Source organism: Episyrphus balteatus, chromosome 2 (genome assembly GCF_945859705.1).
Source record: "Episyrphus balteatus chromosome 2, idEpiBalt1.1, whole genome shotgun sequence".
Lineage (NCBI taxonomy): Eukaryota > Metazoa > Arthropoda > Insecta > Diptera > Syrphidae > Episyrphus > Episyrphus balteatus.
This window is the reverse complement of record NC_079135.1, coordinates 51155905-51182920: the sequence shown is the minus strand read 5'-3', so window position 1 is coordinate 51182920 and position 27016 is coordinate 51155905. Positions and strand designations below refer to the sequence as shown.

Genomic DNA, 27016 nt, shown 5'->3' with positions numbered 1-27016 from the left:
CATAATTTAATGTAACATTTTCTGTTACGTTTTGTTAATTTTTGTAAAAGAAAGAAAAAAGAAAAAGACCAAGTCAAATCAAAGATTTGTTATTTTAAATTTGAACACATCGCTTTTTGAGAAAGATGATGTCAAAACTAAAACATGATTTTTTCAGGAGAAGTAAAAAATCATAAAACTAAATCCAAATATAAAACAGATGATTTTGATAATATCAATTCTGCTCTCTAGCTGCGATTTTTAGAGACACGCCATTTGGTAGAACCTGCGAACTCGAATATGAACCAACATTCACTTTTTGCGTTGTGACACTATCTTTCTCAACGTGCGATATGGATGCAAGGGGTCAATCCCCGATCTGTGAAACTGTGAAATGATAAAAAATTTATCATTTCAATTTTTATATGAAAAATTTTTGAAGTTTGTTTCAATTTTTTTATAAATCCAGAATCAAATTTATGATGAAAACGGATAAAACTTATCACTTCACAGTTTCACACATCAGGAATTGACCCCTGATCATTGTATTTATATATACTCTTATACCTACTCATATACAATGTCGTTTATTTAACAAACGTTTTCGAGAATTCTCTTCATCTTCAGGTTTAATCAAATTATAAATATTATTTTAAGTTCAAATCTACACAAAAATCAGTTTATACAAAATTCTTAAATTTAAAAAAATAAAAGTTATTATTAAAATAATCTTTAAAAAATATCAAATAACAGTGTATACATTTTGGTTTAATTTGGTTTTAATAAAAAATAAGATCAATGAATAAATGCGTTTTAGAATTTTGTCTCAAATATATCTTTAGTTGTTAATGGTTTCAAAAATGAAGATCATTCAAATAATTTGTTTTTATTTATTTAACCAAAATTCATTGTTATTTGATATTTTTTAAAAATTACTTTAAAAAATTACTTTAATTTTTTTTAATTTAAGAAATTTGTATAAATTGATTTTTGTGTTAATCTAAATTTAAAATTATATTTATATTTTGCTTAAACCTAAAGATGAGAAGAATTCTCGAATACGTTTGTTAAATTAACAACATTGTAGGTATATGAGTATAAGAAAATATTCTTTATCTATTATTTATTAAAAGAACTCATATAGTCTCCCAAAAAGTAATTTATTATTTATTCAAATATAAAAAACAAAATTCAAAAAAAAAATTTGTTTTTACTATTTTGAGAGAGCATTTGCATGCCAAATCTTCTACCTATGTGTATATTTTCTATATCTATTATTGGTGTCGACTTACAATTCACATCCAAAGTTATTCAACTATAACTTACATACTATATGGTAAGTGTTTGCTAGATTTATATTTCACTTAAAGCATTCAAGTTAGTATCTACATATTCAAACATTAACATATTTATCAGATGTAATAATTTCGATACTTTCAATTGAGCCTAGAACTACATAGCTAAGTATTTTTATCTACATGATTTTTGTTGGTATTAAAAATAAAGGCTAAAAAAGGTAAGTATGTACCTGATAACACAACCTGTCAATTCAAAATTGAATATATTCTCCTACGCAAAGGCAAAAGTCTCGGTTGCACAATATTCCAGCTAAAGCACTTTTGACATCTTACATGACTTCGAATAAGTATAACAAACATTTTGATTTGAAAATATCCTGACAACTTGATTTAATTCAACGGCCAATTACTGTCGGTCACGTTCAATTACCATTGACGTATGTGTATGTTGTTGGCGTTCTCCAACAAAAACGATTAGTTCACAAAAGTTTGTCTCAATCTGCGATTGGCTTCAAACCGAGAGAGACTTAAAGACTGAACATGAAAATGCAAGATAATCATTGAAATATGGTACAGCGAACGTTTCATATCACATTTGTGTTTCTTCGCTCTCGATCAATGTGTTCACATCAAACCACACAGCGAATGGACCGTCGTCCGTCTGTCGGTCGTCGGCTCCAAGTCCCCAAAAACAAAAACAGAAAAAAAAAACATACACAAGTCGAGTCTCGAGACTCGAGTACATCGATTGAGGATTGAAAACGATGAATCTAGTGACAGATAGAAATTTATGTTCTCCTTTAATCACCGACAATTCTGATTGATTATGCATTCATAATTTTCTTATTATGCGATTTTTATGATCCACGGGCTACAACAAGGCCCAGTGGAGTGGCGCGGCGTGCGAGTTAACATGGCAGAATGTACTGTGCAAAGTCCAACTTTGCATTAAAATAAATTATTTTTATTGTTGCTATTGAATGATTCTCAAGAAATTTAGTATATTGGATAACTTCTGAATGTTAAACAGACAAAAGTTCTTAGAATAAAAGAAGCTCTTTTGAGTTTTAAAGGTTTATAGTGTGCAAAAAAATTTATTTCGTACTGAACAATTTACTAGTCCCTTACTTGCTCTTTATAGTCTTGGAGTTTATGTTGCATCATGTATTTGAGTATTTTATACTTTTTTGCCTAGTTTTTTTGACATGATAACGTCTTATAAGTCGATGAACCATGGAACTCTCGCACTTTCGCAGTGCGGCAAAAAATTTAAATTCAAAATTAAAAATAAACTATTAGAGATACAAAAATCTTCTATAGCTTTTTTGAAAGATAATAAAGCTTAATCTAAATGAAGGATTTTTAAAAATTCCGTCATTTAATAGGGTAAACAGGGGTAAAACGGAAAGATGAAATTTGGGCTAAAATCTAAACACGTGGTCGTAGAGAAATGATTCTTTTTGCCATAAATAGAGGAGACTGATTTAAGGATAACTGCATTTAAGAAAAAAAATTTTAAAAAATTTGGAAGTCCGCTATAACGTTTTGTTTGAACGTTGATCAGGTGTTGTGGGTATGACAAAATGTTGATTATGGGTAGGGGAAATTTTTTTTGACAATTCTAAAGGTGCCAGGTGAAAGATTAAGAAAAAAAAATTACTGGTCTGATACGAATTTTTTTCCAAAACTCTGCGTTTCGAAATATAAATTTTTGAAAAATACCTATTTTTTTAGGGGTATCTTTGAGTACTTTTCGATTTTTAGCTTTTTTTTGGAGCGTTCAAAACATCTCAAATTATATAGGATATGTAGGGCTGATCAATGCGCATACATGTGCAAATTAAAATCGTTAAAAGACTTTTGACTGAATACGGAGAAAAATAAGTTTTAAAAAACAGGTTTTTTTTTGCCGTTTTTATCCGATTTTCATCGTTTATTATTTTTATCTTTTTTTCTTTAATAGATAGAGGAATATTATATATGGAGTAATGATAGACCATGACCACGACTATATTTCAATCATTTTCGTAAACACAATTTTGAGATAACGGTAAAATAAAATTTTAGAATTCAACAGGTTATAACTTTTTACCAAGAGCAGATAGAAATTTGATTAAACATTTATGAGCATCCTGATACAATTACCTTTCATTTAGTATATCACACATAACGCTAGACTAACTACAAGCCACACAATGTTAAATCAAGAAACTTGCGAAAAACCTCAAACCACCAGTGGAGATTTGTTGCGCCATGAACATTGAACAGCCACCAGTGTTGGAAGTACCGTAATCTCAGTCTGGAAATTCCACATGGTTGACTTTAAAAAAATTCTAACTGCTCTTGTAGGCAACTTTGAAATGAGATTGATACGTCATTTGAAAGGTGAAACAATAAGCTTTCACATGGTATACAATTTTTTATAGGTTGTCAGGGAAAAAATTCATTTAATAGCATGAGAACATAAAAATAAATGTTTTTTTTTGCTTTTTTTGATGAAATTTCATCGAGTTCAAAAAATTCCAGCTCTTTTTGTAGATGTCTCATAGACCTGATCGATATATATATTTTGAGCTAAGACAATAAGCTTTCAGATGGTATAAAATTTATTATAGGTTGTTGTATCAAAAAAATGAGTTTTTGGGTGAAGTGATTTTTTCACTTTTTTCATAAGAAATGATTGTTTTCAATAAATTTTTTTCATACTTTTTGCTCATTGTAAAAATTTTAAAATGGTTTTATTATAAAGAAGAAATATTTGGCTTTTTAATGGTATAATTTTTTTTGTGAGCTTTTAAAATAAAAAAATTAATACAATGAGAAAATAAAAAAGTAATTTTTTTAGCTTTTTCTTGTAAATTATGATTGTTTGAAATAAATAAACACTTTAAATGGCTCATTTTAAAAGCACACAACCTGTTTTCTTACAACGTTATCACGTAAAATCATCGTCCGTAAACCGGCTTTACAGACACAACCTCTTTTTATGAAATTTTCGAGTGCACTGAGAAATGGAGAAACTAAATGAAAATCAAGCACTGTTTTTACCTACACAAGCTCCCTCAAAATAATAAAAATGGGTATCCAAATTTTCAATTAGATCGGTTGATGTAACAAGATATACACGATAAATAAAAATTATATCAATCTTCACATCACAAAAAAAGACAACACCATTTTGCAAATATTCGAGCTTTTTGTTCTAACTTATACTACATTCTTATTGTAATTGATTTGAATAATACATGTACAAAGTTTAATCAAAATAATTATCTGTTTAGAACAAGAAATTTTTGTAAATTACTATTAAAATAAAATGGTACGCATACGCCACAGTGACCCGACGAGTTCAAATTAGAATATCGATACTAAATTTGCAACCTTTTAAAAATAAAATAACGACTTTGTTTTCAGGCAAAACCGTCGAACCATTAACTAAAAGGGTGAACTGTCGAACTGATACCTTTGAAGTGTTGGGCTTATTACTTTTCTCTGAAGGAAAAATTATATTTTACATTTAAATTGTATTTTACTTTAAATTTAAATTGTCTGTACGTGACATAAAAACAACAAAATTCTAAAACATTTAGGATGCGTTTTTGTTTTTCACTAACAATTTGCTTCAAACATTATCCATTATAAACAGATTTGCTCAAATTCGATTGTGAAAATGATTATTTAAAATTATTGATTAAATCAATCGGTATTTAAAGTCATTCTCTTTACGTTTTAAAGACAGACAAAAAGGGTTAACGAGTGCAAGCAAGATAGGAACTGGGGGTAACAATAATTCATGTCTTAATCGACGCAGAATTTCTTTCCAAAATCCCCAAAACCACTGTTTATCGAGCGTAGCTAAACCAAAGACATCCCGAAATTTAATTAGTTTTTTATTACTCGCGAATGTTTTTTCAATATAAGAAATAATAGGTGTAAACAAATTATGGCATCAAGGCTTAGTTTTTCAAACGATTCAGCAATCGTATGAAAGGATATTTCTTAGAGAATTAGCATTTATAAAACGACATAACTACCTAAGTACCAAGTATAAAAAGTGTTGGTTCAAATATCTTAAAAGCAAGAGTATTTTCTCGATGCAAATGAAAAATTTGACTGTGAGCTCTTTAGGTAATACTTTTTTGAAGCGATTAACGTAAAAAATTCGAAATTTTCAAAGTGACAAATAGACTTTTCCCCCACTGAGGTTTTGTAATTAAAACATAAAACATTCCATTAATGTCGTATTGGATTGGACGTTCAGAAGCGTCCGGAAGCATTCAGAAGCCTTCTGAAACCGTTTTATTGGCATGAAAATGACAGTCAGAAGTCTTCTTAGAAGAGAAATTCTCTTCTCGATTTCAAATCAGGGGGGACATTCTGTATGGCGAAAGTGAACAAACGTTTTCGTTTGTGCGAAAGAAAAAAATAAACGAAAGCACATTGCTTGACGTTCCTCTTCTTTTGAGTATTTATTGAAAAAATTTGGTACAGAAAAATGAATCATTGCTAAAAATTTGATTTGTGTCCGATTTATTTTGCTACAAAATGACTTCACGTTACACACATGCCTGCCACTGTGTCTTTCATAACAACAACTGTAACTGCAATCTCCAAAACTTTGCTTCCTCAGAAAGATTGAATTTGAATTTTCGAAAATTTGCTGGAAAGTCCTTTGAATTATTGTCTGACCAAGGAATCGTGCTCAAACTATGCTTTCTTCTGGCTATAATTTCAGAAATTGCAGTTTTTAATGATTTTTATAAATACATACTCACTTTTGGATAAAATTTGATGCAAAAAACAGCAAAAACTATTTTGCTTTCATAATTTTGAAGTAACAATAAATTACCTACACTGTGCAAGTCGAAATTCTTGACAGGCGTGCGAATAACTGTTTCGCCATATTTCGGACCCGAGAAATCCATTGGCATCATTAGTTTTTCGATTTATCGGTACGACTTCGAACAAAATTTTTTTTGAAAGTTTTTTCAATTATTTTGAGAATTTTCCACTGTTTTTAGTCATTTTTCAATCAAAAACATTGTTTATATTGCTAATAATTCTGCTCAAACGTTATTTGCTACCAGAAGAAAGACATTGTAAACAATTTTGAACAATTTATTTGAAATTTTAGTGATTTTTTTTGAAAAAATTAAAAAAAAATCGAAATTTTTTACATTGTTATCGTTTTTTCGCTGTTTTTGTTCTCTTTTGCACAGATACATAGCATGTTTTCCATTAAAAATTAATTTAACTGTTAATTTAGCGTTGGTTAAACTTTGACATACTATCGATAGCATCGATAACAAAAAAATATCGAGTATATCGATACTTCACAAAACTATCGATAGTTTCAATACTTCCAAATTATTTTACCACAAGGCTACCGATATTATCGATAGCTTTGAAATTAATTAAACACAATTTGAACTACAAGTTAAGTTTTCGTTTGACATTGGATGTAAACAACGAATTAACATAGTGTTTGGTAGATATCGATAATTTCCATTGTCGATTGTATCGATAGTTTTAAGAAAAAACTATCGATAATATCGGTAGCCTTGTGGTATAATAATTTGGAAGTATTGAAACTATCGATAGTTTTGTGAAGTATCGATATTCTCGATATTTTTTTGTTATCGATGCTATCGATAGTATGTCAAAGTTTAACCAACACTAAATTAACAGTTAAATTAATTTTTAATGGAAAACATGCTATGTATTTGTGCAAAAGAGAACAAAAACAGCGAAAAAACGATAACAATGTAAAAAATTCCGATTTTTTAAAAAAAATTTCAAAAAAAATCAGTAAACTTTCAAATAATTTGTTCAAAATTGTTTACAATGTATCAAATAACGTTTTAGCAGAATTATTAGCAATATAAACATTGTTTTTGATTGAAAAATGACTAAAAACAGTGGAAAAATATCAAAATAATTGAAAAAACTTTAAAAAAAATTTTTGTTCGAAGTCGTACCGATAAATCGAAAAACTAATGATGCCAATGGATTTCTCGGGTCCGAAATAGGGCGAAACAGTTAATCGCGCGCCTGTCTCAAAATTTTTTTTCAAAAAACTTGCACAGTGTTATTTATTAGGTCTATTTAATGAATCTGATCCGCATAGAAAAGATTCGAAAAGTACAGGTTTGTGTGTTTCATGAAGAAAAACCTTGCCCTAAACTGTTCTACAAACTGTCATTTTGTGTTCCATGAAGTTTTCCAGCACAGATTAGTTCATGTTTTTCTGCTCCTACTTTTGAGGTAGAGCAAACGCGTGAGAAGTGTCAAACAGCAACTGATTTGTTTTATTCTTACAAAAATATATTTAAATAAATTCAAAATAATGAAAATTTGTTTAGAATCTTCTTAATATGAAGAAAAATTAAAAATGTGAACAAATATTCTGATTAATTATAATTTATTTGAATAAAAAGTCATAACAAAAAAAATTATTTTAATTTTAAGTTTCAAAACTGATAGGCAAAAGTCAACCCTACAAAATATAAAGGTGTACTTTTCTGTTTTTTTTTTTTTTGTTCTGACAGTTTTCAAGAATTTGTGCTGTTCTGATCTTTTCTGTTCCAGTTTTTCTTCATTAAACAGACCTATTGTTACTTCAAATTATAAATAAAAAAGTTTTTTTTTCAAATTCAAAACCAAATGTCAAAAGTTGTATGGGGAGGTATGGGACTCTTAAATTTATTTTGTTCATGAAATTCGATTAATGTCGAAACGCCGTATTTTCTTAATTTTTATGTCATTTGCACTTAAAATGTATCAGCTATATTTTTAAAGTGAATTTTATTTACTTATTAATCAGTTTAGAATAATTTTTTTACCTCAAATCATGATTTTATTTTCGATTTTGTATATACTCTTTCTGTGTCTCTATCGATTTTGTATCGATTTCAACAAAACTCCCATGCCTAAGACAACATTTCAAATATTATTTTTTTGACACATATACGAAGAGAATACAAAAAACGAAAAGCGATACAGAATGTGAACTCCGACTATCGCACAATTTCTTTACTTTTTGAAAAACGAAAGATTGCTTTCGTTTCGTTTTTTACAGAATGTCTCCCCAGAATCCAATCAAGAACCACTAATAGGTAGATGAATACTCACATCACATGTCAAAGAAACACTCAATCATTGTTTTTTTTTTTTCAGTTTTTCATTATATTTTTTTTTGTTTCATGAAATAATTTTTTAATTTATTTTCAAACCAATAAATTATTAGGGATGCAAACTATACATCGATGTTTCTTAAGCCGATACATCGCCGATACATCGACGTTAAATCTGGAAAACATCGACATCGTTCATTTTGTTACTCGTTTTTCTTTTTTTGCATAATAACAGAACTTGAACTCTCAAACTCAATCCTTTTTGTCTAGTGTTCAAAGCTTCAAAGTTTTTTTAATGTTTTCATTTAAAAGACTGTTTCTGTGTGTTCAGAAGTCAGAACGCGACCATCAGAGGCGTACGTTGAGTTGCCGGGGCCCCGGGACAATATTTATTTTAAGGGCCCATTTCGATATAGACATTTTTTTAAAAAGGATATTTATACGCCTTTCTCTTCTTTTTGGGGGCCCAAGAAGTATTATTTTTTGGTCGCTTAGATTATTTTAGTAGCATTTTTTGAGGTCTATGAGATAATATTTTTTCTACTTTATTTATAATAACAGTTTCCTTCTCTGCATTGTCTCTAGTCAGGGCCCTAACGTCAGTTGGGGCCCCGGGGCACCGCCCCACTTGGCCCAATGGTGTGTACGCCTCTGGCGACCATTATTAACATGCTTGTGAGTTCCGTTCAGAGCTCTGAACGTTAAAAAAAATGATTCCGTTTGATTAGAATTGATGGTATTTTTATATAAATAAAAACGAAAATCGAATTAAGAAAATATGTTTCATTTTGTTGATAAATTTGTCTGTTTTGTGGTACCTAAAAATTGAATTCAACTTATTTTTTTGGGTTTTAAACAGATAAGACATAAATATTTTGTTCTTTAGATATACAGTAGATCGTATTTATGTCCAACAAAAATACATCGGGAAAACATCGATGTATCGAAGATAAAACCGATGTTTTTTTAACATCGATGTTGAAAATAAAACATCGATGTATTCAAACATCGATGTTTTTTTAACGATGTTGCATCTTGAATATTAGGTACAATTTTCTTTCAATATTAATTTTTTTAAGTCTTATGTCATATTTCACATAGCTACCTATGATATATGAAATTTCACAGAAAAACAAACGAGTGGAAACGATTCAAACTGTTTTATTGGATTTCAAAAGGGGTAAATCATTGAGTGAAACCAATATAAAACGACATAAGTTTAAAATTAATTCGGGAATACTCAAAAACGAAAATTGTAAATAATCCAAGGTGCTTTGCCAAACTTATTACTTTACTTGAAAGTTTATTGTCATTTAGAAATCAGAAGACTTCTGAAATTGTTTTATTCGCAAGACTATGACAGGCAGAACGCTTCTCAGAAGAGAAATTCTCTTCTTGATTTCAAAACAGAATTCACTTAAAATCACTAATATTTATATGAATTAAACGTCAAAACAAACCTCGTCGAAAAGCAAAAAATTTTTATTTGATTATTCCTATCTATTTATTTATTTATAAAGCTACAAATTTACAAAATTAATTAGCTTTGATGTCGTAAAATTTTATATAATTCCTGTTTTACACAATACTTTGACATATTAAAATCAATTACATTAAAATAATTATTAAAAGCTGTACACGCAGCAAACAAAGGTTCATGAATTCCATTATTCGTTCTGTTAAATCTTAAATTTAGGAAATCAATTGATCTTAATGATCTTGGATAAATATTTATGTTGAGTCGTGACAAAAGACACTTTGAGTCGATCGTTCCCATTAATTTAAAACATAGACAAATAAAATTTTTGTAACAGTTCTTCTGTCAGCTAGTGATGCCAAATTAATTAAGGCTAGGCGTTGGTTATAAGGTGGTAGATTTGTGCTATTATTCCATGGAAGATGTCGAAGGGCATAAAGTAATAATTGTTTTTGTACAGACTCTAATCGGTTTCAGTATTCACCAATACCTACAGATATAAAATTTCAGAATTCAGTTTAAGCGATAAAGTGTTTTATTGGATTTCAGAAATGAGTGAATCCTTGAGTGAAACCAATCGATAACGACATAATTTTCTATTTAGGGTACAATTTGAAGATATTAAGCTTAAAAAAAAAAACGAAGTATAGGTAGGTAGCACCTATTTGTCAAATTTATATATAGTAGGTAGTACCTACTAGGAACATATACCTAACGAATTTGCTCGAATGCTGAAAAATTACGTTAAATGCGTTTCATTTTCAAAACCTTTTTATACCTATGTATGTAAATTATAACCTAAGTTTAAATGATATGAAAAAGTTTGATTTTGGATTTAGTTATAACTTTTCAAATTCAATGAACAAAATTCAAAAAATTAAAAAAAAAAATACTTTCAAACATTAAATTTCATAATTACTTGCAACTCCATATAAATTTGACAAGTGAAAAAGGCGTTTAGTCCACTACACAACTTTGTCCAAAAGCAACTAAGTCTGTGTCCGGTAAAGACATAATGAACATGCATTTACAACCCAACGACATTATACTAAAAATGATGATAATCGAAACGAAAAATGTCGTCATATTTGTTGTTCGACTCTGGAGCTTTTTTTTTCTTCAATGATTTTTATTACTGTTCCCTGATTGCTCTTTACTGGAGCTATATAGCTAAGCATAGTGGCTGTATGGTGCTGGTATGGTCTGAATGGTCTGACAATGCCGCTGTCATAATTCCTTGTGTGTGACGAAAGTTGAAATGTATGTTATTTCTGTAAAGATTCACCCGATATCTCGCCACGATTAATGTGCACTCACCGGCGGAAACAACATCATCAACGTGCGTCAACGGAAGGCTGTCCTGTGTCCATTGCGCCTATCCGTCCCGTATACATCCAGCCAGTGAAGTATACATTCGTTTGTCTTTCATAAAAATGACGACGAAGACGCGCAAGGATTTGGCAAATATACACATGTAGGAAGGTATACCTACTCATCGAATTGTGGTCGAATATTTTCACCGTGGAGGAGTCCATATTTTTTGATCTTCATAAATCAATCTGCGGATAGCTCCCCTTGTGCGTATCAACAACCACATATTTATGTGTGGAACCCAATGCTAAGGGGTCTTGGAGTTTTTTAAATTCTCCAAGCGAAACACTTGCGGGAAGCAGTGTAAAGCTTGAAACTTGTTACAGTAATAACATCGGACAAACTACGGAATGTCGGGTATGGCTTGTTAATGTTTAGCTGAAAGCTGACTATATGCGCCGGACCGGGCTGGGGACAAAAAATCAGCAACTGCAATTCTTTCATCGCTCATGTGTGGCAAGTCATGTCGAGTGGAGCTGACTTTATGATGAGTTTAACATGTTTATAACAATTCCAAGTAGGCACTGTGGCATTAAATCATTCGGATGAGATTCGAAGCTTGAGAATTGTTTCGATTCAGCGATTTGAAGAAATTAATTGGTTTGTGAGTAGAGTAGAGGTTTGTCGTATGTGACAGTGCCTCCACCCCACTGACCGAACCAAAAATATTTATAGATATCGATCGGAAAATAAGGTCGTTCAACCACACCAAAGGACTGAAATAATTGTTGAAAATTATTATTTTCTTAATTAGATAAATACCTATATATCAGTTTGGAAAAGATAAATTTATTTTATATAATTTCAGATTTCAGTACAAATAGTTTATGGGTTTGGGGCTTGAAAGTCTTTACGGAGTAGAACTTACGTTTCTGTATTGAATGCATAGGCATATACCGACTTCATTTATTGCGAAATATGATCTCCGTCCCTTTTAAACAATATCGTTTCACTTTATCATTTCATGAAATTTAAGAAGACGGATAAATTTTTCAATAGAAAAGAGATGAGAAGTGCAAGAACAGTTTTTAAAACTCTCTAAAATTCTAAAAATATATAATAAATGCAAAAATTACTTTATTTACTGCTACTACTTATACTTCATAAAATTATACAAACCATGACGGAAGCCATTTTCCTGTTAGCAGAACTCAAAATTTTATGGATTTAATTAGAAATTCACTTTAATAGAGTTTTTAGTTGTGTTTCTGATAAAATTTCAATCTTCTTCTCCTCTAAATTAGGGTTTTGTCATTTTTATAACTACGACGACGACGTGATATTTACTATAAATACTTTGCACCTTGAAGGTTTTTAATGAACAACACCTTGTAAGACCTATTAACTGTTAAAGAAATTGAAAACCTAGACTAAATCTATGAAAGGTATTCGCTTTGACATAAACTGGAATAGTTTTAGATTGCTGAAAAATTAAGTTAATTTAAAAAAAAGGTACGCATACGCCATAGTGTCCCCTCAGAAAGAGAAATGAATTCGCTGACTAAAAATAATGAACAAAATTAATTCATTTTGCGTATGAAATTGTACGTATTGTTGAGTGCTTACATTAGCGATAATAGGTTGTGTAATTTACCCAGTAACCATGCACAACTTTTTTATATTTTTGTAGTACCTTAGTATTTTGTCTGAAATGTCCCTTTTCACAGACAAATAATTGCCGGGTTTATTAATAATTGTATTGGAAAATGACATTTGAGTTTTTTGTTTGTTCTTATTGGCCATTTTGTCATTGCATGTCCTTCAGTGTTTTTTCTAGCAGCTCTAGTTTGGGTGGTACTAAATATTAATAGGAAAATGTTTAAAATGTAGCAAGAAATCGATTATTAGGATTTTACAACGGGAATATCACAAAAACGCGAGCTGATTGAACAATTTCGATTTCAGTTTCAAGTTAAGCACATTGCATCCAAAACAATTAGAAAAATATGGTTTTTTTTCGGAACAAAACCACCGTAAAGCTATGATTACACGGTCAACGAAATCGGTCAACGCGTTGACTCTCTGACGTAAAAATGACGTCACAATCTGTCCCAAGAGTGTCACGTCGTGTGATCGTCAACGAAAACTGTTGCCATTGTATTGACGGGTACGATGACACGTTGACACACATTTTTGGGTCAACGCATTGACTATTTTCGATGACCGTGTAATCGCTCTGTCATTGCCATTGGGACGCGTTGACAGAGTTTTAGGACTGGGTGTCATCGCAATGACCCTGTCCCAGCGTTGACGCGGCAGAATTTAATACCGTGTCATCGTTTCAGATTGACATTGTTTTTTGTATAGAAATGTGATGAAAGTTGGATGGGGAAAATATTTTGTAGGGCGATTTTTTGAATGGAGTACCGTTTTGGAGGGAGGGCGGTTCTCATTTCACCTTTTTGGTATTTTTTTTTACAGAAAAAAAAACTTTTCGGTATGGCCATGGCATCCATGTTGGATGCAAAAATAATTTTTTTTGCAAAAAACCATTTGTATATTCAAAACTACATTTTAAGACCATAACCATTAACATTGGGTGCGGCGTTCCTATGCTATAAGCGTTTGAAAATGGCCATATTGATTTTTATTCGATTTTTTTTAAATCAAATGTCGAAACTTTTTTAATTTTTTTTTTCTAATTTTTCGACAAAACTTTGGTAATTTTACATTTATATTCGTTCAACAATCTTATCAGCAATCATTTAAGACTTTCATCTTAAAAGTGCATTGCGTATATCTCGAAATTTTTACATTTCAATGCAACCATGTCAAACTAATTTTTGTTTAATTTTTCTATGACAACTTTTTTAAATCTCATTTTCTCCGCTTTTTTTTCTAAATATTTTTGGAAAATTTAAATTTTTGCTTTGTGTCAAACAGTGTGATCAACTTAGTTTTGCGAGTCAACGCGTTGACACTGCTAAATAAACGTCACGTTGACACACCTGCGCGTCAACGTAATTTAGGACAATATTGACGCAATAGTGTCAATCGTGTGATAGTCAATGTTTTAAGCATTGACATTGTGAAAGATGACAGAGAGAATATGGATTTTTTCTTGACGTCAGAGAGTCAACGCGTTGACCGATTTCGTTTACCGTGTAATCATAGCTTAAGCTAGAAAAATTCTTAAAAAGTGCATAGCAAAATGTAGATTAATGAGATTTTGTACAGGGAATTTTTGACTTCGGATTCGAGTTCAGTATTCCAAAAACCTTTTATCAAACTTAGTAAAACAAACCCTTGTTGCCCACTGCCCAGTGCTATTTTTGTGTTGCAATTTCTGACAATCTTCATGAATATTTTTCCATTGACAGTGTTGTGAGTGAGGCTTAACTCTTTCAGTCACACTTGTAAGTGAAAGATAAAATTTACAATTTTTTTTTTATAGTTATATTTTTTATTGTTATTTGATTAGAAAAATACATATAATTTTTTTTAAACCGTTATTTTTGTAAGAAAAATATGGTACTTAAAATCTGTAGTTACCGTTATAATTTGACTTGAAAATCAAACAGATCATGTTTAATTTTTTAATTTTTATGAATTTCAGAACTTAAAAATGAATTTATATATAATAATTAAAATAGTTTTTGGTTTTGTTGCAATACTTCAAAGAAGGTCTTTCCCTTTTCCAAAACCAAGTGAAATTTGTAACATTTTTACTACCAAATAGTGCGAACTGCTTCTCTTTTAGTACTGAATGTGCACAAACAAAAAATACAAATTAACATGAACTAAGGAGTATGCACATAAAGAAATCCGCCAGATAGCATGGAAAAAATGTACAAAATTTTGAAAAGGTGATTTAAAAATAACCACCAAAAAATTCTTAGGTATGTGGAGATTTTTGGAGATTGAGATATAAAAAAAAAACAATTTTGAACTCCTTTCCCCCTGGAGATTTTTTTTAAATTAAATTTGTGTGGGGATTTCATCCGAATGAGATTTTTTTTGGAACTAGAGTAGGTAGGTAGGTATGTCAAAATATTGCATTGTTAAAAAAACTGAAAATTTTTCCTTACAAGTATTGAAATCCTTGTGATCCATTTTCATGATTTAAAAGTCACAGGACAAAAATCGCAAGTGTGTTCCTACCCTTAGCAACGACGACAATATGTTTTAGACCATACAAAAGAACCCCGTCTTCTTTTTAAAACGCAATTCCAATTAGTATCCATATGCTCTTCTTAGACTTTTCATTCAAAAAACTTCAGGCTATGAACTCATTAATATCTTGGCATCAAAACCAAAATATTTTTTTTTATTTTTTTCTTTTTTTTTTAATAAAAAAACACAATTTCATATTATTTTTTAATTAATTGTTTCCTTTATTTAGGGAATATTGTTTAATTATTGCAACTAAGTTTTTTTTGTTTTGTTTGTTTCAAAAATCTTTTCATATTTTCTTATTTGTTGTTGTTTTTTTTTTTTTTTTGTTTTTGTTTTTTTCTTATATAATTAATATAATATTTTTTAACATATTATCATTTCTATTTTAATAATAATAATTCTTAGTGATAACATCTTATTCTTTATTTTATCAATTAAATAATACCTAATATTAGTTTGTATATATATATATTTATATTTATATGTGTTTTATATTTTTATAGTACATACACTGTTATGTTATATTATATATACCGCTGTGCCAAGCCCAGCTATACACATACTGGACACACGATTTCAAATATTTTCTTTTTGTTCTTGTAAAATCACCATGCGTCATTTTGAATTATAAATATTTTTTTTTTATGTTTTTATTTTGTAGCCATTTTAATGTTGTTTTTTTTTTTAATTTTAATTTACATTTGTTGTTGTTTTATTTTTACTCAACGATGCAACTCACAATAGCTCATTGTTGTATGTGTGTGTATATTTAGATGATTTTTTTATTGTTAAAATTAAACAACCAAGTTTCACAAGAAATAAAAAGTTTAAAATATTTATTAAAAAAAAAAAAAACAATTGTTTTAGTATGCATACAAAAGAGGAACAAAAAGTTGAACTTAAAACTAAAAGGATACAAGGAGTTTGCTGTTTTGTTAGTCAAACAAAAAATTTTCGCCACCATCAGTTTATTTTAAAATCTTACCCTTTTATTCGTGATATGTCGACATATTACAGTGCGTTTCATTTTCATAGACACATTCGGATTTTTTTTTTTTTATTATTTAATTTTTAAAAAATTGTCTGTTTTCCGAATTAAAAAAAAAAATGTGTGTGAAAATTAAGCGCATAAAAAAAGTACATTATGCAGCAAAATGTATTGAAAAAATCTGTATTGACTTTACTAAAGTAACAAAATCAGTCTAATTAAGTGAACCGCACTGTAATTTTGTTTTAATTTTCTTCTAATTTATACGGCAGACTTTTTCGTGGTCGAAGGCTTATAGTTTAAAACGAAAAACAAAAAAATCTTCCTTTTTTTTTAAATTCTAATATTTACATATACATGGTGCAAATGACGAATTTACAAATTCACACAAGGGATAGAGATTGGGTTTGGTTGGGTTTAGGGCGGGGAGACTTAGTCACTAATATTTACATACAATTTTAGTCGAAATATTTTCACACATGCACAAGAAGTAGGTATAGGTATTAGATTAGATAGAATTCAATTTAATTGAAACAAAATTAATTATTTTTTATTTTTTTTTTTAATTTATATTTTTTTAGAAAAGAAAATATATTATACATGTCACTCAAAGAAGATATAAAAACAAAATTAAAAAAAAATAAAATTTGAGAAAAAAATTCAACTAAAACAATTTATAATTTTTTGGATTTTTTTTATAGATACATTTTTTTTACTCAATTTAATTCGGGGCTATATAATTATGGTACATTTTGGTTTATTGCTAATCTAGTACTTTTTTTTTGAGTTTATTTTTTATTTTTTTATTATTTTAATTTATCTTCAAGGTTTTTTTTATTATTATTTTATTTCTTTGAATATTTTACGTCCTATAAGCTCTGATTGCATAAGTTAAATCCGCGAACTGGTATCAGGGTGTTGAGAAACAAGGACACAATGTCTCAAAAAGGGATATTTTAAATGACTTTCATTTAGTTTTTTGTTTTGTTTTAATTTTTTTTTTGCTAAACGTCCGCTTCCTAAAAATTATGTATTTTCGAATGAAATACAAATAAATCACATGTAAATTATTGTCCGAAAGATTTTCCATTTCTTTATTCTTTTTTTTTATATATATATTCGTGAAAAAAAGAAGAAATAAAAAGCGTTTTATTTTTTTGCATCACGGCAACACCGAACCGATTTATGGGCGCAGAGTAAGCTTAGGCTGTTCGCGAAACGCAACCAACGACCGGAAAGCGGAAAGTTGATTTGGTTGAAGATGCGAATTTTGATGGGATGACGACGAAGATGATGACGACGAGGTGGATACTACTGCTGATGACGAAGATGTAGGTTGTTGTGGTGGTAGTGGTGGTTGTTGCAGTGGTGGAGGCGATGATGACATCAGTGGCAAAGGTCATGGCTTACCCGTCGTCGTTACATTAATGGGTGGTGAGAGTTTCCCCGATGACGAGGAGGACGTTGAGTGTCGTGAACTTTGTCCTAGATGACCTTGATTAGACGACACTGCTTGAGGTGCATCACAACCGATCGAGGAAGATGTACTTGAGGCCGATGGTGACGCACCCGACGGCGGAACTACATGATGATGATTGTTCGTTGTTAGACTTAGAGGTGCAAATGGAGGTCCACCACCGGCCGATGAGACAGCAGCTTTCCATAGCAATGGATTCATACTTAGACCGTTGTGCGCCGCCAATTGGGCATTAAAGGATCTGTGGTGCTCGAGGAATTCTTGAGAGGGTCCGCTTAGATGCGCTGCTGCTGGCCCATAGAAACCACGATACAAATCGGGCCTCGCATAGGGTGAGTAGTTTGGCATGCGGGCAGCTAACGGGGATAGTATTTTGCCAGGTGAAGAATGTTGTTGCGGGTGACCGTAAATTGAATGTGGGGGAGGATTGCCGCTACCACCGCCTTCACTCCCCGAACCATCTTTGCTGTCCTTACCATCTTTGCTGGCCATATCAGCGAGCGACCATATCCGGGGTTTCGATACTAGAGACGAATTGGTGCTGCCATTGGATGGATGATGATGATGGGGATGATGAAGGTGATGACTGAGATCGGGTGGTGAACCAGCCGGAGGTCTCAGATGATGTAACGCCGCCGGATGAAAGAGTGGATGGCCACCGCCAGGGCGGTCGTAGATATCGGGTGAGCCGTTGGGACTGCCTGGCCGTGATCCAGACCATTCGCTGTTATTGCCTTCGGGTCTGTCCATCATATCGAGGCGATGTGATTGGCGGTCGTTATCTTCAGTCGAACCATGAACAGAATCTTTGGCGTCTGGAAAAAATAAAAACAAAAGAAGTGGTGTTTTAGAAACTGAGTTTCGAAAGTAAGTAATTTTTGATAGAATTAACTGAAATGGAAAGAATGTAAGCTGATGATTAGGTATAGAAACATGTGGTTCCTTACATTTATTCTGAACCCTATGCCAATAATTTTAAGAACTTCTACCGAATCATTAAAAAACTAAAAAACTGGTGGTTCTTTCCGAAAAGTGATTGGATGTTTCGGTAACTTGTACCGAACTAGTTTGCTGATGCAACCGTCTCCAAAACTTATAAGAACTAATGATTTTCAGCCAATAACCAATATCTTTTGGAAGTACTGATAATAACGGTACTAAAAACCCAAAAATTAATAACTTCTACCGATTTTTAAAGACATAGGTAACATAAAGAAGTTTTCAGTTTTTTTTTGCAGCCGATTACATCGGTAGCATCTATCTTAAAAAGACGGTAGAAAAAATCTTAAAACTTGAAAAAAAAGCTGACACCGAAGTTTATTCACCCTTATTCATCAGCTTTAATAATTTCTTTAATTGAAAAAAATAATAATATAAAAACTCTTTTTAAACTCACCTAGCATATCCTTGTCGTCATTACTTTTATGATCATCATCATCAACATTCGCGTCATCATCATCAACACGATTTCTTGGCTCCCACGTCATTTTATTTTCTTTTTTCAGTCTCCGTCGGGCATTCGCAAACCACGTAGACACTTGAGTCAAAGTCATTTTCGTTATAATCGCCAACATGATCTTCTCACCCTTCGTAGGGTAAGGGTTTTTCTTATGCTCATTCAGCCAGGCTTTAAGGGTTGATGTTGTTTCGCGGGTTGCGTTCTTTCGTCTAGCACCATTTAAGTCCATGCCATAACTGTAACAAAAAAATAAAAAAAAAATCAGCAAACATACAAAAACAAAAATTAAATAGGTTTATACCCCTTGTACACATTTCGCGAGAACAAATCGGATTAAAAATCGCAGTGCATGCAAACGTTTCAATTATAGTTATTTATTCCCTAAGTACCTAGGTAGAAACCATTCCGCAAGAAGTGAGAATTAAGTCTTTGGAACGCGGCCGATAGGTATTGTAGATATGTATTTATTTACGTATAGTCTTTGTCAATGGCAGTATCTCATCGACCGGTTTGGGAGTTTAGTCTTCAACAGAATAGGGCGCACCTATGTTACCAAGTAACGTCATTTTGCTGTCAAAATTCGAGAAAACTTACATGCTTCGAACGCCTTTGAAAATTTGAAGAATTTAACAGTAATCAAGCTTTGAAATCATAATAGACCCTAAATTACTAACTTGAAGACCGAAAGATACAGCCTTTTGATATGGGCGCTTCAGTGCCCTCATTCCGACACCTATCGACATTATTTGACATGGGGCGAATGTAGACTTAGAATGCGAGCATTCAGCTGTTTTTAAATTGTTACAACTTTTTTTTTCTATAAATTTATTTTAAATCCTGCCTGTCTAACGCACACACATAAAAAAAAAACAAAGCGTGGTTTCTGACCAAACGATGAACATTGAACAAAACCCAAAAATAACATTTCGTTCAGTTTAAAAAAAAAAATATTATATTTTGTTGTTTCAATCCCAAAAACACCCTTGAATATCACTTTGCTTTATAATATAGGAGGAAGGTACATAGAAAAGCATGAAAAATGGATCAAAGCTGCTTCCGGTTAGCTTCGAATGACCACAAATTGCCACCCAGTCTTGTTGCAACCATTTTAATTACCACCCACAAGCACGTAACCCCAAACGTGTTGGTCATTTAATGGTGGCCATTTACGCCAATTTGCGGCTTTTTAATATTTTCGCCCAGTCAGCATACGGCGCGACCGACGACGACGACGCGCGGCAACGGCAAACGACCAATGTTTCTCTATATAACGGTTGGTCAGTCATATCGGACAAAAACAAGATTTCCACACTATACTATAATGTATAGAAGACAGATATATACACACCCTGATGCAGGTTGTTTGCTGCTGCTGCTGCTATTACTCTCTGAATGGTGTTTTGTGTATGCTTATCATTGCTTTTTGTGGCAACACAGAATAGTGGTGGAGGCCCTTCGACATTTGGGGACAGTAACAGCAATTTTACGTCATGTTAACGTTGGTCAGCATTGAACACGTGTATATCATTGAGAGAAGCACGAAGGAGTATGCATTAAACCCAACCCTTTCAAACTTAACTGTAATAATACAAAACTCAACCCAACTTTAATGGTAAAATTACAGTGTTGTAACAGTATTACTTCTTACAAGTTACTTAGTGTCTGTGGGAGTATTTTTGCAACGAAATTTTCTTCAACTAAAATTTTCAATTCTACCTACTAAAGGTTGTTTGTTGTAATTATTGATTCCAATAATTTCTGCTTTATTTAGAAATTTACAACATTTTCTTCAATCTTTCAAGTTTGCCTGTGAGAATTAATACTGGATGGCTACTGTGTTTATTTAAATCGAGCTGTCGGAATGGTCAAGTTAAATTTGATACAAATGATCGGCCCTTCCTGGCGGCAGTAATTAAATCCAATGTGTTAAAGTGCATTAATACACATTACACTCAGAAAAATTTGTGTGTTCCACATTACATGTTCTAAACAGAAAGAAAATAAAAGGATTACGTCCAATCTAGGTAGTCAATTTTTTCAGTTAAACTCATCAATTCAAACCACTGTCTTAACGTTATATAGTTGTCAACATACCCAAGTAAACACACTAAAGCTTCTATAAGACTTCCATAAAATTTTCTTCAGAAGCAATTTCGCTATAGCAGTTATAAATTTTTCAAAGCTGTTTAAAAGTTTTTCAAAAACACTCCGATAAGACTATGGTATATGAGCTTATAGAAATTAAATGAAGCAAATGCTTCTGTAAGGTTTCGGTTAAGATTATTTTTGTTCTTGAAGGCGTCGTTGCAAGGACTATAACATTTAAAAGAAAAATTCCCACCAAAACTTTATCGAAGATAAAATTTTGATTCTGTAATACTTTATAGAAGCTGAAAGTTAGTTGTAAAGTCTATATTGGGCATTGCCTTACAAATTTTTAAAGTAAATTCAGTAAGGGGATATTTTTTTTCCAAAATTAAGTACTTTGTTAATTTTAATAAAAAAAATCAGAAAATATTTGTTTTAACACGGTTTCGAGCATGACAAAAAACGTTACAGGTGTGACATTTGACATTTTATCTCAGATTTAATTTGTCTGGAAACACCTTTTGTTGAAATAGTTTATGTTTTTCTTGAAAAACTTCAACGAAAAATTAAGCTTATTGTAAGAAAGTAGTCATCTTGATTTTTTTTTTTTTCAGTGTAGATTAACACAATTATTATGGTGGTGCCTAAATTCGTTGTCGTTTTTGCTTGTTTTGTTGTATATTGCGATATCGATTGTTGTATCTCTCCTACTTAACGCACATGCAACTAGGTAACACTTATTCCATCAATATGTTAGTGTGTGTGTTGTCAAATTATAAATTCACAACATGAAAGGTTAACTCATTTTCCACAGTATACTCGTATACTATGTGTAGAATATGGCAGCAAAACTCTGATGAAGCAGAGACTTACCCAGTTAACTGCCACCTGAACGCCACATACAAATTGATATCCAACACCTGCATTGACAGTTTGTTATTGTTGTTGTTGCAATTTAGTTACAAAGAGTGTGCGGGGTTTGCAGTATAGAAATTTTATATGAGGAATGATGTACCTAGTAGGTGCGAATTTCGAATGAAGCTACTGATGCGATTTTCGACAAGCGTGTTAGCGTAGGCTGCAAAGATGTGACATGAACAGAGGAAAAAAAAAGTAAAACAAACAAAAAAATTATAAACCACAAAAGTGGGTTTAGTGTTGCCAACTTACTTTTCCTAAATACAATTGTAATTAATTTTTAAACTAGAAATATTTTCGCTAAGTAATTTTCAAGTAGGTAAAGTTTGAAATTTCAAGAGGCTCTGTCAACGTCCGACTCATGTTGATAAAAGTATAAATTTTTAAAAGCAAAAAGTACTGACTTCGAAAAAAACTGGAGAATAAACAATTTTCAAAAATTTGTTTCACTTCAAAAATCATTCAAAACTTATAAAAATTAATCCAAATCTATAATTGATTCGCAATCTAGAACAAAAAAAAATCTTAAAGATGTACTAACAATTGCAATAAAGTGGCAACATTATCACAACCGCACTATACCTCGTTAGTCAGAAGGAACACAAAACTCCTATCACGACGACGACATAACGACAACAACGATGAGAATTGTGATTGTTATCGACAACGACGACGGACAGACGGACGTACAAAGCGATTGATTGGCTTTTTGCCTGTCGGACAATGCTATAAGGAATCGTGACGGGAAGCTGTTATTACAACTTTGGCCAGAGTGTGTGTATTGTCCCCTCAGTCGCTAATTTACATAAATCAATTCATAACTTTTTTTGTACACATACTCGTATAGTGTTCTTCTACCCTCAAATAAAATAATAGTGAGATTTAGTTGGTAGGGGCGGCCGGCTAGCGGGATGAAGACTTACATACTAAACAAAGGCGCATAAAATAAACTTTAATCGGTTGTCATTGTTGTCAGCACCTTGGCGCGAAGAGTGGATTTTTAAATTTTTGATATTTTTTTTATATTTCATTTTATTTTGTTATATCGGCATGGGTATAGACTTCCCTTTGGTCTGATGTGTCACGTCGGTCGTCGTAAAGCTGCCATTTTGAGTTGGACAATAATTCTCGGTAAATTATTTGCTGTTAAATGGTTTTAATTGAATGTTGTCCCAGAGAAGAAAAGTTTGTGTTTTTTTTTTTGTGTTATTTTTTAATCCCGACAACGTCTGAGTCGAACATCAACAGATAAATATTTTGTTTCTCCATGAATATGGCTATGGCTATATTGGAAAACGATGATGATTGTTCAAAGTGTGCTTAAATGTTTTATTTTGTTAATGGCTTTATGGTATGTCTACGGGGTGGCCTAAAGCTATAAAAGGGGCATCAAACGCTGTTTGTATATAAAAAATTATTGTTTGTTTTGTTTGATTTGACTTTTATTATGTCAAAGGAATTAAAACTCTTAAAGACTTTTCTGTGAAACATGACACAAAGATGGTAAAGCTTTTTTGTTTTAAGAGGCACCATAAATGTATTTCAAGTTGTTACAAAGTTTTTTATTTGTTTTTTTCATTTAATTAGCAATGGAATTCTGCTATTAATGAGTCACGCCTTTTTATTTTTATATTTTATTGATGTATTTTTATTGTGTTGACAAAATAAATAAATTACTTTTACATTTATTATTTTTGAATTTTTACCACAGCATTATTTGTTGGACCAGTTGAGGAAGTTTGGGTGTTTTCATTATTACGGGTGTGACACAAATATATGCTTGCTGATTCCTATTGTTGCACGTCTCACTCAGTCAATTTTTATAAATCTAATTTTATAACATTTATTTTTTTACGTCATAATATCGTCTTTATGTCACACCCGCTACATCTTTTAGAATACATTGTATCAACGGCAGATAAAAACTGTACAAAACAGAATTTATTATTTAGGTATTGAGACCCTTAATTTCGGGAACAGGGAACAATGTATTCTAAAAGATGTAAAATAATTAGGATAAACAAGCTTGGATTTCGTGTCACACCCGCAACAATGGAAATACATGTTTGGTGAAAAAACTGTGTCCAAAGAGTTTGACTAGGTATACTTTATTTGTATTTTTTTGGAACATAAGCTTGTTTATATTTTATTTTAACCAATAATCACAATTTGGTTCTTTGAGAATAGGTCACAACGGTAGTTAGGAAACTTTGCTGGGTTAGATTTAGCTGAATTAAGTCGAAGCTCAAAAGTTTACTCATGATTCATGTTTGCATCACAGGTCCTGCCTTAAGTCTTCACAAATATGAAGCCATAATAACTGAGATGTTTTTTCAAGAATTGTATGACTGGAAAGGAAGTCGAATTCCAGCCTGACTGTAAGACTCTAGGACCTGGTTCATGGCCATTCAAGGTGCTCAACTTGTGTGTGATATCAATCCACAAAAGATGTTTCTTTTTAAATTCAAAAAAAGAAATACTATAGACACGATATCAATCTCAAAACATGCTCTACACATTGCTATATGTCTATTAATTTAACACAATTCCTAGATATTCCGCCCAACAGCTTTGAGATCAGGTATAAGAGACCATCGCGCAAAAGACTTAAGTAGAAGTAAAATAGTAATAAATCCTTTTCTAGGCAAACTTAAAGAGGTATAAACAGCGAATCAAATCGATAGCACAGTTAATACATCCAATTAATCTCCGACGCAACGACAACTTCTCTCTCTTTTAACCAGATGTATCTGTCAGATACCATAAATCACAAGAGTTCTCTTGTCATCCAGACACACACAGACATACAACAATTTTATTTTTGCTAAAATCGATGTTGTTGTTTCTGTTATAAGCTAAGTTATATACCAGAAAAAAAGACTGATCATTGGTTCCACCATGGTTGGACGACCACAATCGGATCAATTCAACGCTCACAAATCATCTTGTTTGGATCTCTAATTATTGATGTTTCTCTGTTTTGTCGTGACATATCCGATTCGAGAATATTTTGTAAGGAATTCGACACGAAACAGACCTCCAGCCAGATGGCAAAAATAAGATCGTGCGTCGTCGCCTTGCCGCCGACGAAGTTCCTTGGTTGTTTAGGTTGATCTTGTTTTGCGTGAGTGGCGGCGGCAGCGGGCGGAAAAGAAACTAAACTAAAAATGCTTTACTATAGATGTCGCTAGTTCGTGTGTGATGGTTGAGATGATCGTGGTCTAATAGAATGGCGCCATATTATTTTATTTAAGAAAGTAGGTACGAGTATATATGTAAGACAGATGTACATAATGTATATTTACTTTCTATAAAAAAAACATTTTTGGTAAAGAAATTTTTTTGTTGTTGTTGTATTTCCTTTTTCATGTCAAAGTTACATTGTGTTTATCGGAAAAGGGAATCCTGCTGCAAAAACCATGTGAATTTGGTTTTGCTCATTTTAATTTTTTACATACGTCAAAATGCGTATATGAACTCGTAATTTATGCAAGTCAGCAACATGCATGCGTTGTCGTGACTGTATTTAAATTCAATGGTAATTAGGCGCATGGCTTGGCAGGGAATTTAAGTCTTTTTTTATTTGTTTTCTTTAACTGTGTGTTATTTTATTTTGCTGTCTCAATTGCAGTTTGTTCATTTAAAGTCATTGTTAATTTAAATTCTTAGAAAAAAAAATTGTAAAAAAAATAAACATTTTATATATGTATGATGCCAAAATGCGTCAGAATGATTTTATATTCATAACACGTTAAACTGAATGACGCTTCAATAGTGTGTCAGTTGACATATTTTCTCACTTGGGCAATAGAATTTATTCTAAGTACTGGGGTATCATCGTCGAAAGAACTTATATACGGATATTAAAAAATATTTATAAATGATTGACTTACCTATTAAAAGGGTAACCAGCAAAAGCAGCGTCATAAGGATGATATACAGAGGGATATGGCCAAGGCGCTCCACCTCCGACTAGATTTTCTTTAAGATCCAGTCCAGCCTAGAAGAAAATAAAAATAAATTTAAATTAATATAAAATTTTTTATGAACACTGAAATCGCAAAAATTGAACAAAATTAAAATCAGATTTTTCACTAAGTAGAGTTTTAAGGCCTAGAAGAAAGTTGTCAAGAATTTTTACGTAAGATACAAACATTGTTAAAACGTCATAAGAACTAAAAACTTAATTTTTTTTTTCAATTAACATCAAAAATAAAGAATAACAAAATAGAAAATTATGAGATGACATTGCAAAAAATAACACCCTAACTTTTTTTTTTCTTTTAGCACACTTGAACACAAAAAAAAAGATAATCTAGAGAGATTTGTTTTAATTTTACAATTATTTAACCATAACTGGTTAATTTAATTAAGAAACTAACACGATCAAATATAAATTTTAACCAATCAAGAATTGTATACCTAATTGTGAAGCAAGGTCGACAGAAAAAGTGATAAGATTTATAATTGATTTAAACTCCATTTGCAATGTAGTTCACATACCTGTAATAGTTGGAGATACCCAATATTTTCAAATCTGTTGAATCACTTTATTATCAATATCACACACGGCTTTCCTTAAAAAAGGAATAAGATTAATCTTGTATTTTATTTGAACAACAAAATTGTTTATATCTTGTGGAATTATTTTCAAAATGGTTTTTTTTTTTTTTAATTTATTTTTAACTACGAAAATGTTCATACAAAATATC

General features: G+C 31.4%; 1 protein-coding gene across 5 annotated transcripts in view; it reads right to left on the bottom strand.

The window, feature by feature from the left end:
* Positions 1-17429: 17429 nt before the first annotated feature.
* LOC129912664 (homeobox protein caupolican) overlaps positions 17430-27016 on the bottom strand; it is a 120610-nt gene continuing 111023 nt past the window's right edge. For all 5 annotated transcript variants that reach the window (XM_055991014.1, XM_055991013.1, XM_055991011.1 and 2 more), the window contains 3 exons: positions 26198-26304; positions 19236-19534; positions 17430-18654 (listed from right to left, as the gene is read on the bottom strand). In XM_055991014.1, coding sequence (XP_055846989.1) covers positions 17762-18654; positions 19236-19534; positions 26198-26304 — 1299 coding nt within the window. In that variant the 3' untranslated portion in view covers positions 17430-17761. The remainder of the gene's footprint in view (positions 18655-19235; positions 19535-26197; positions 26305-27016) is intronic.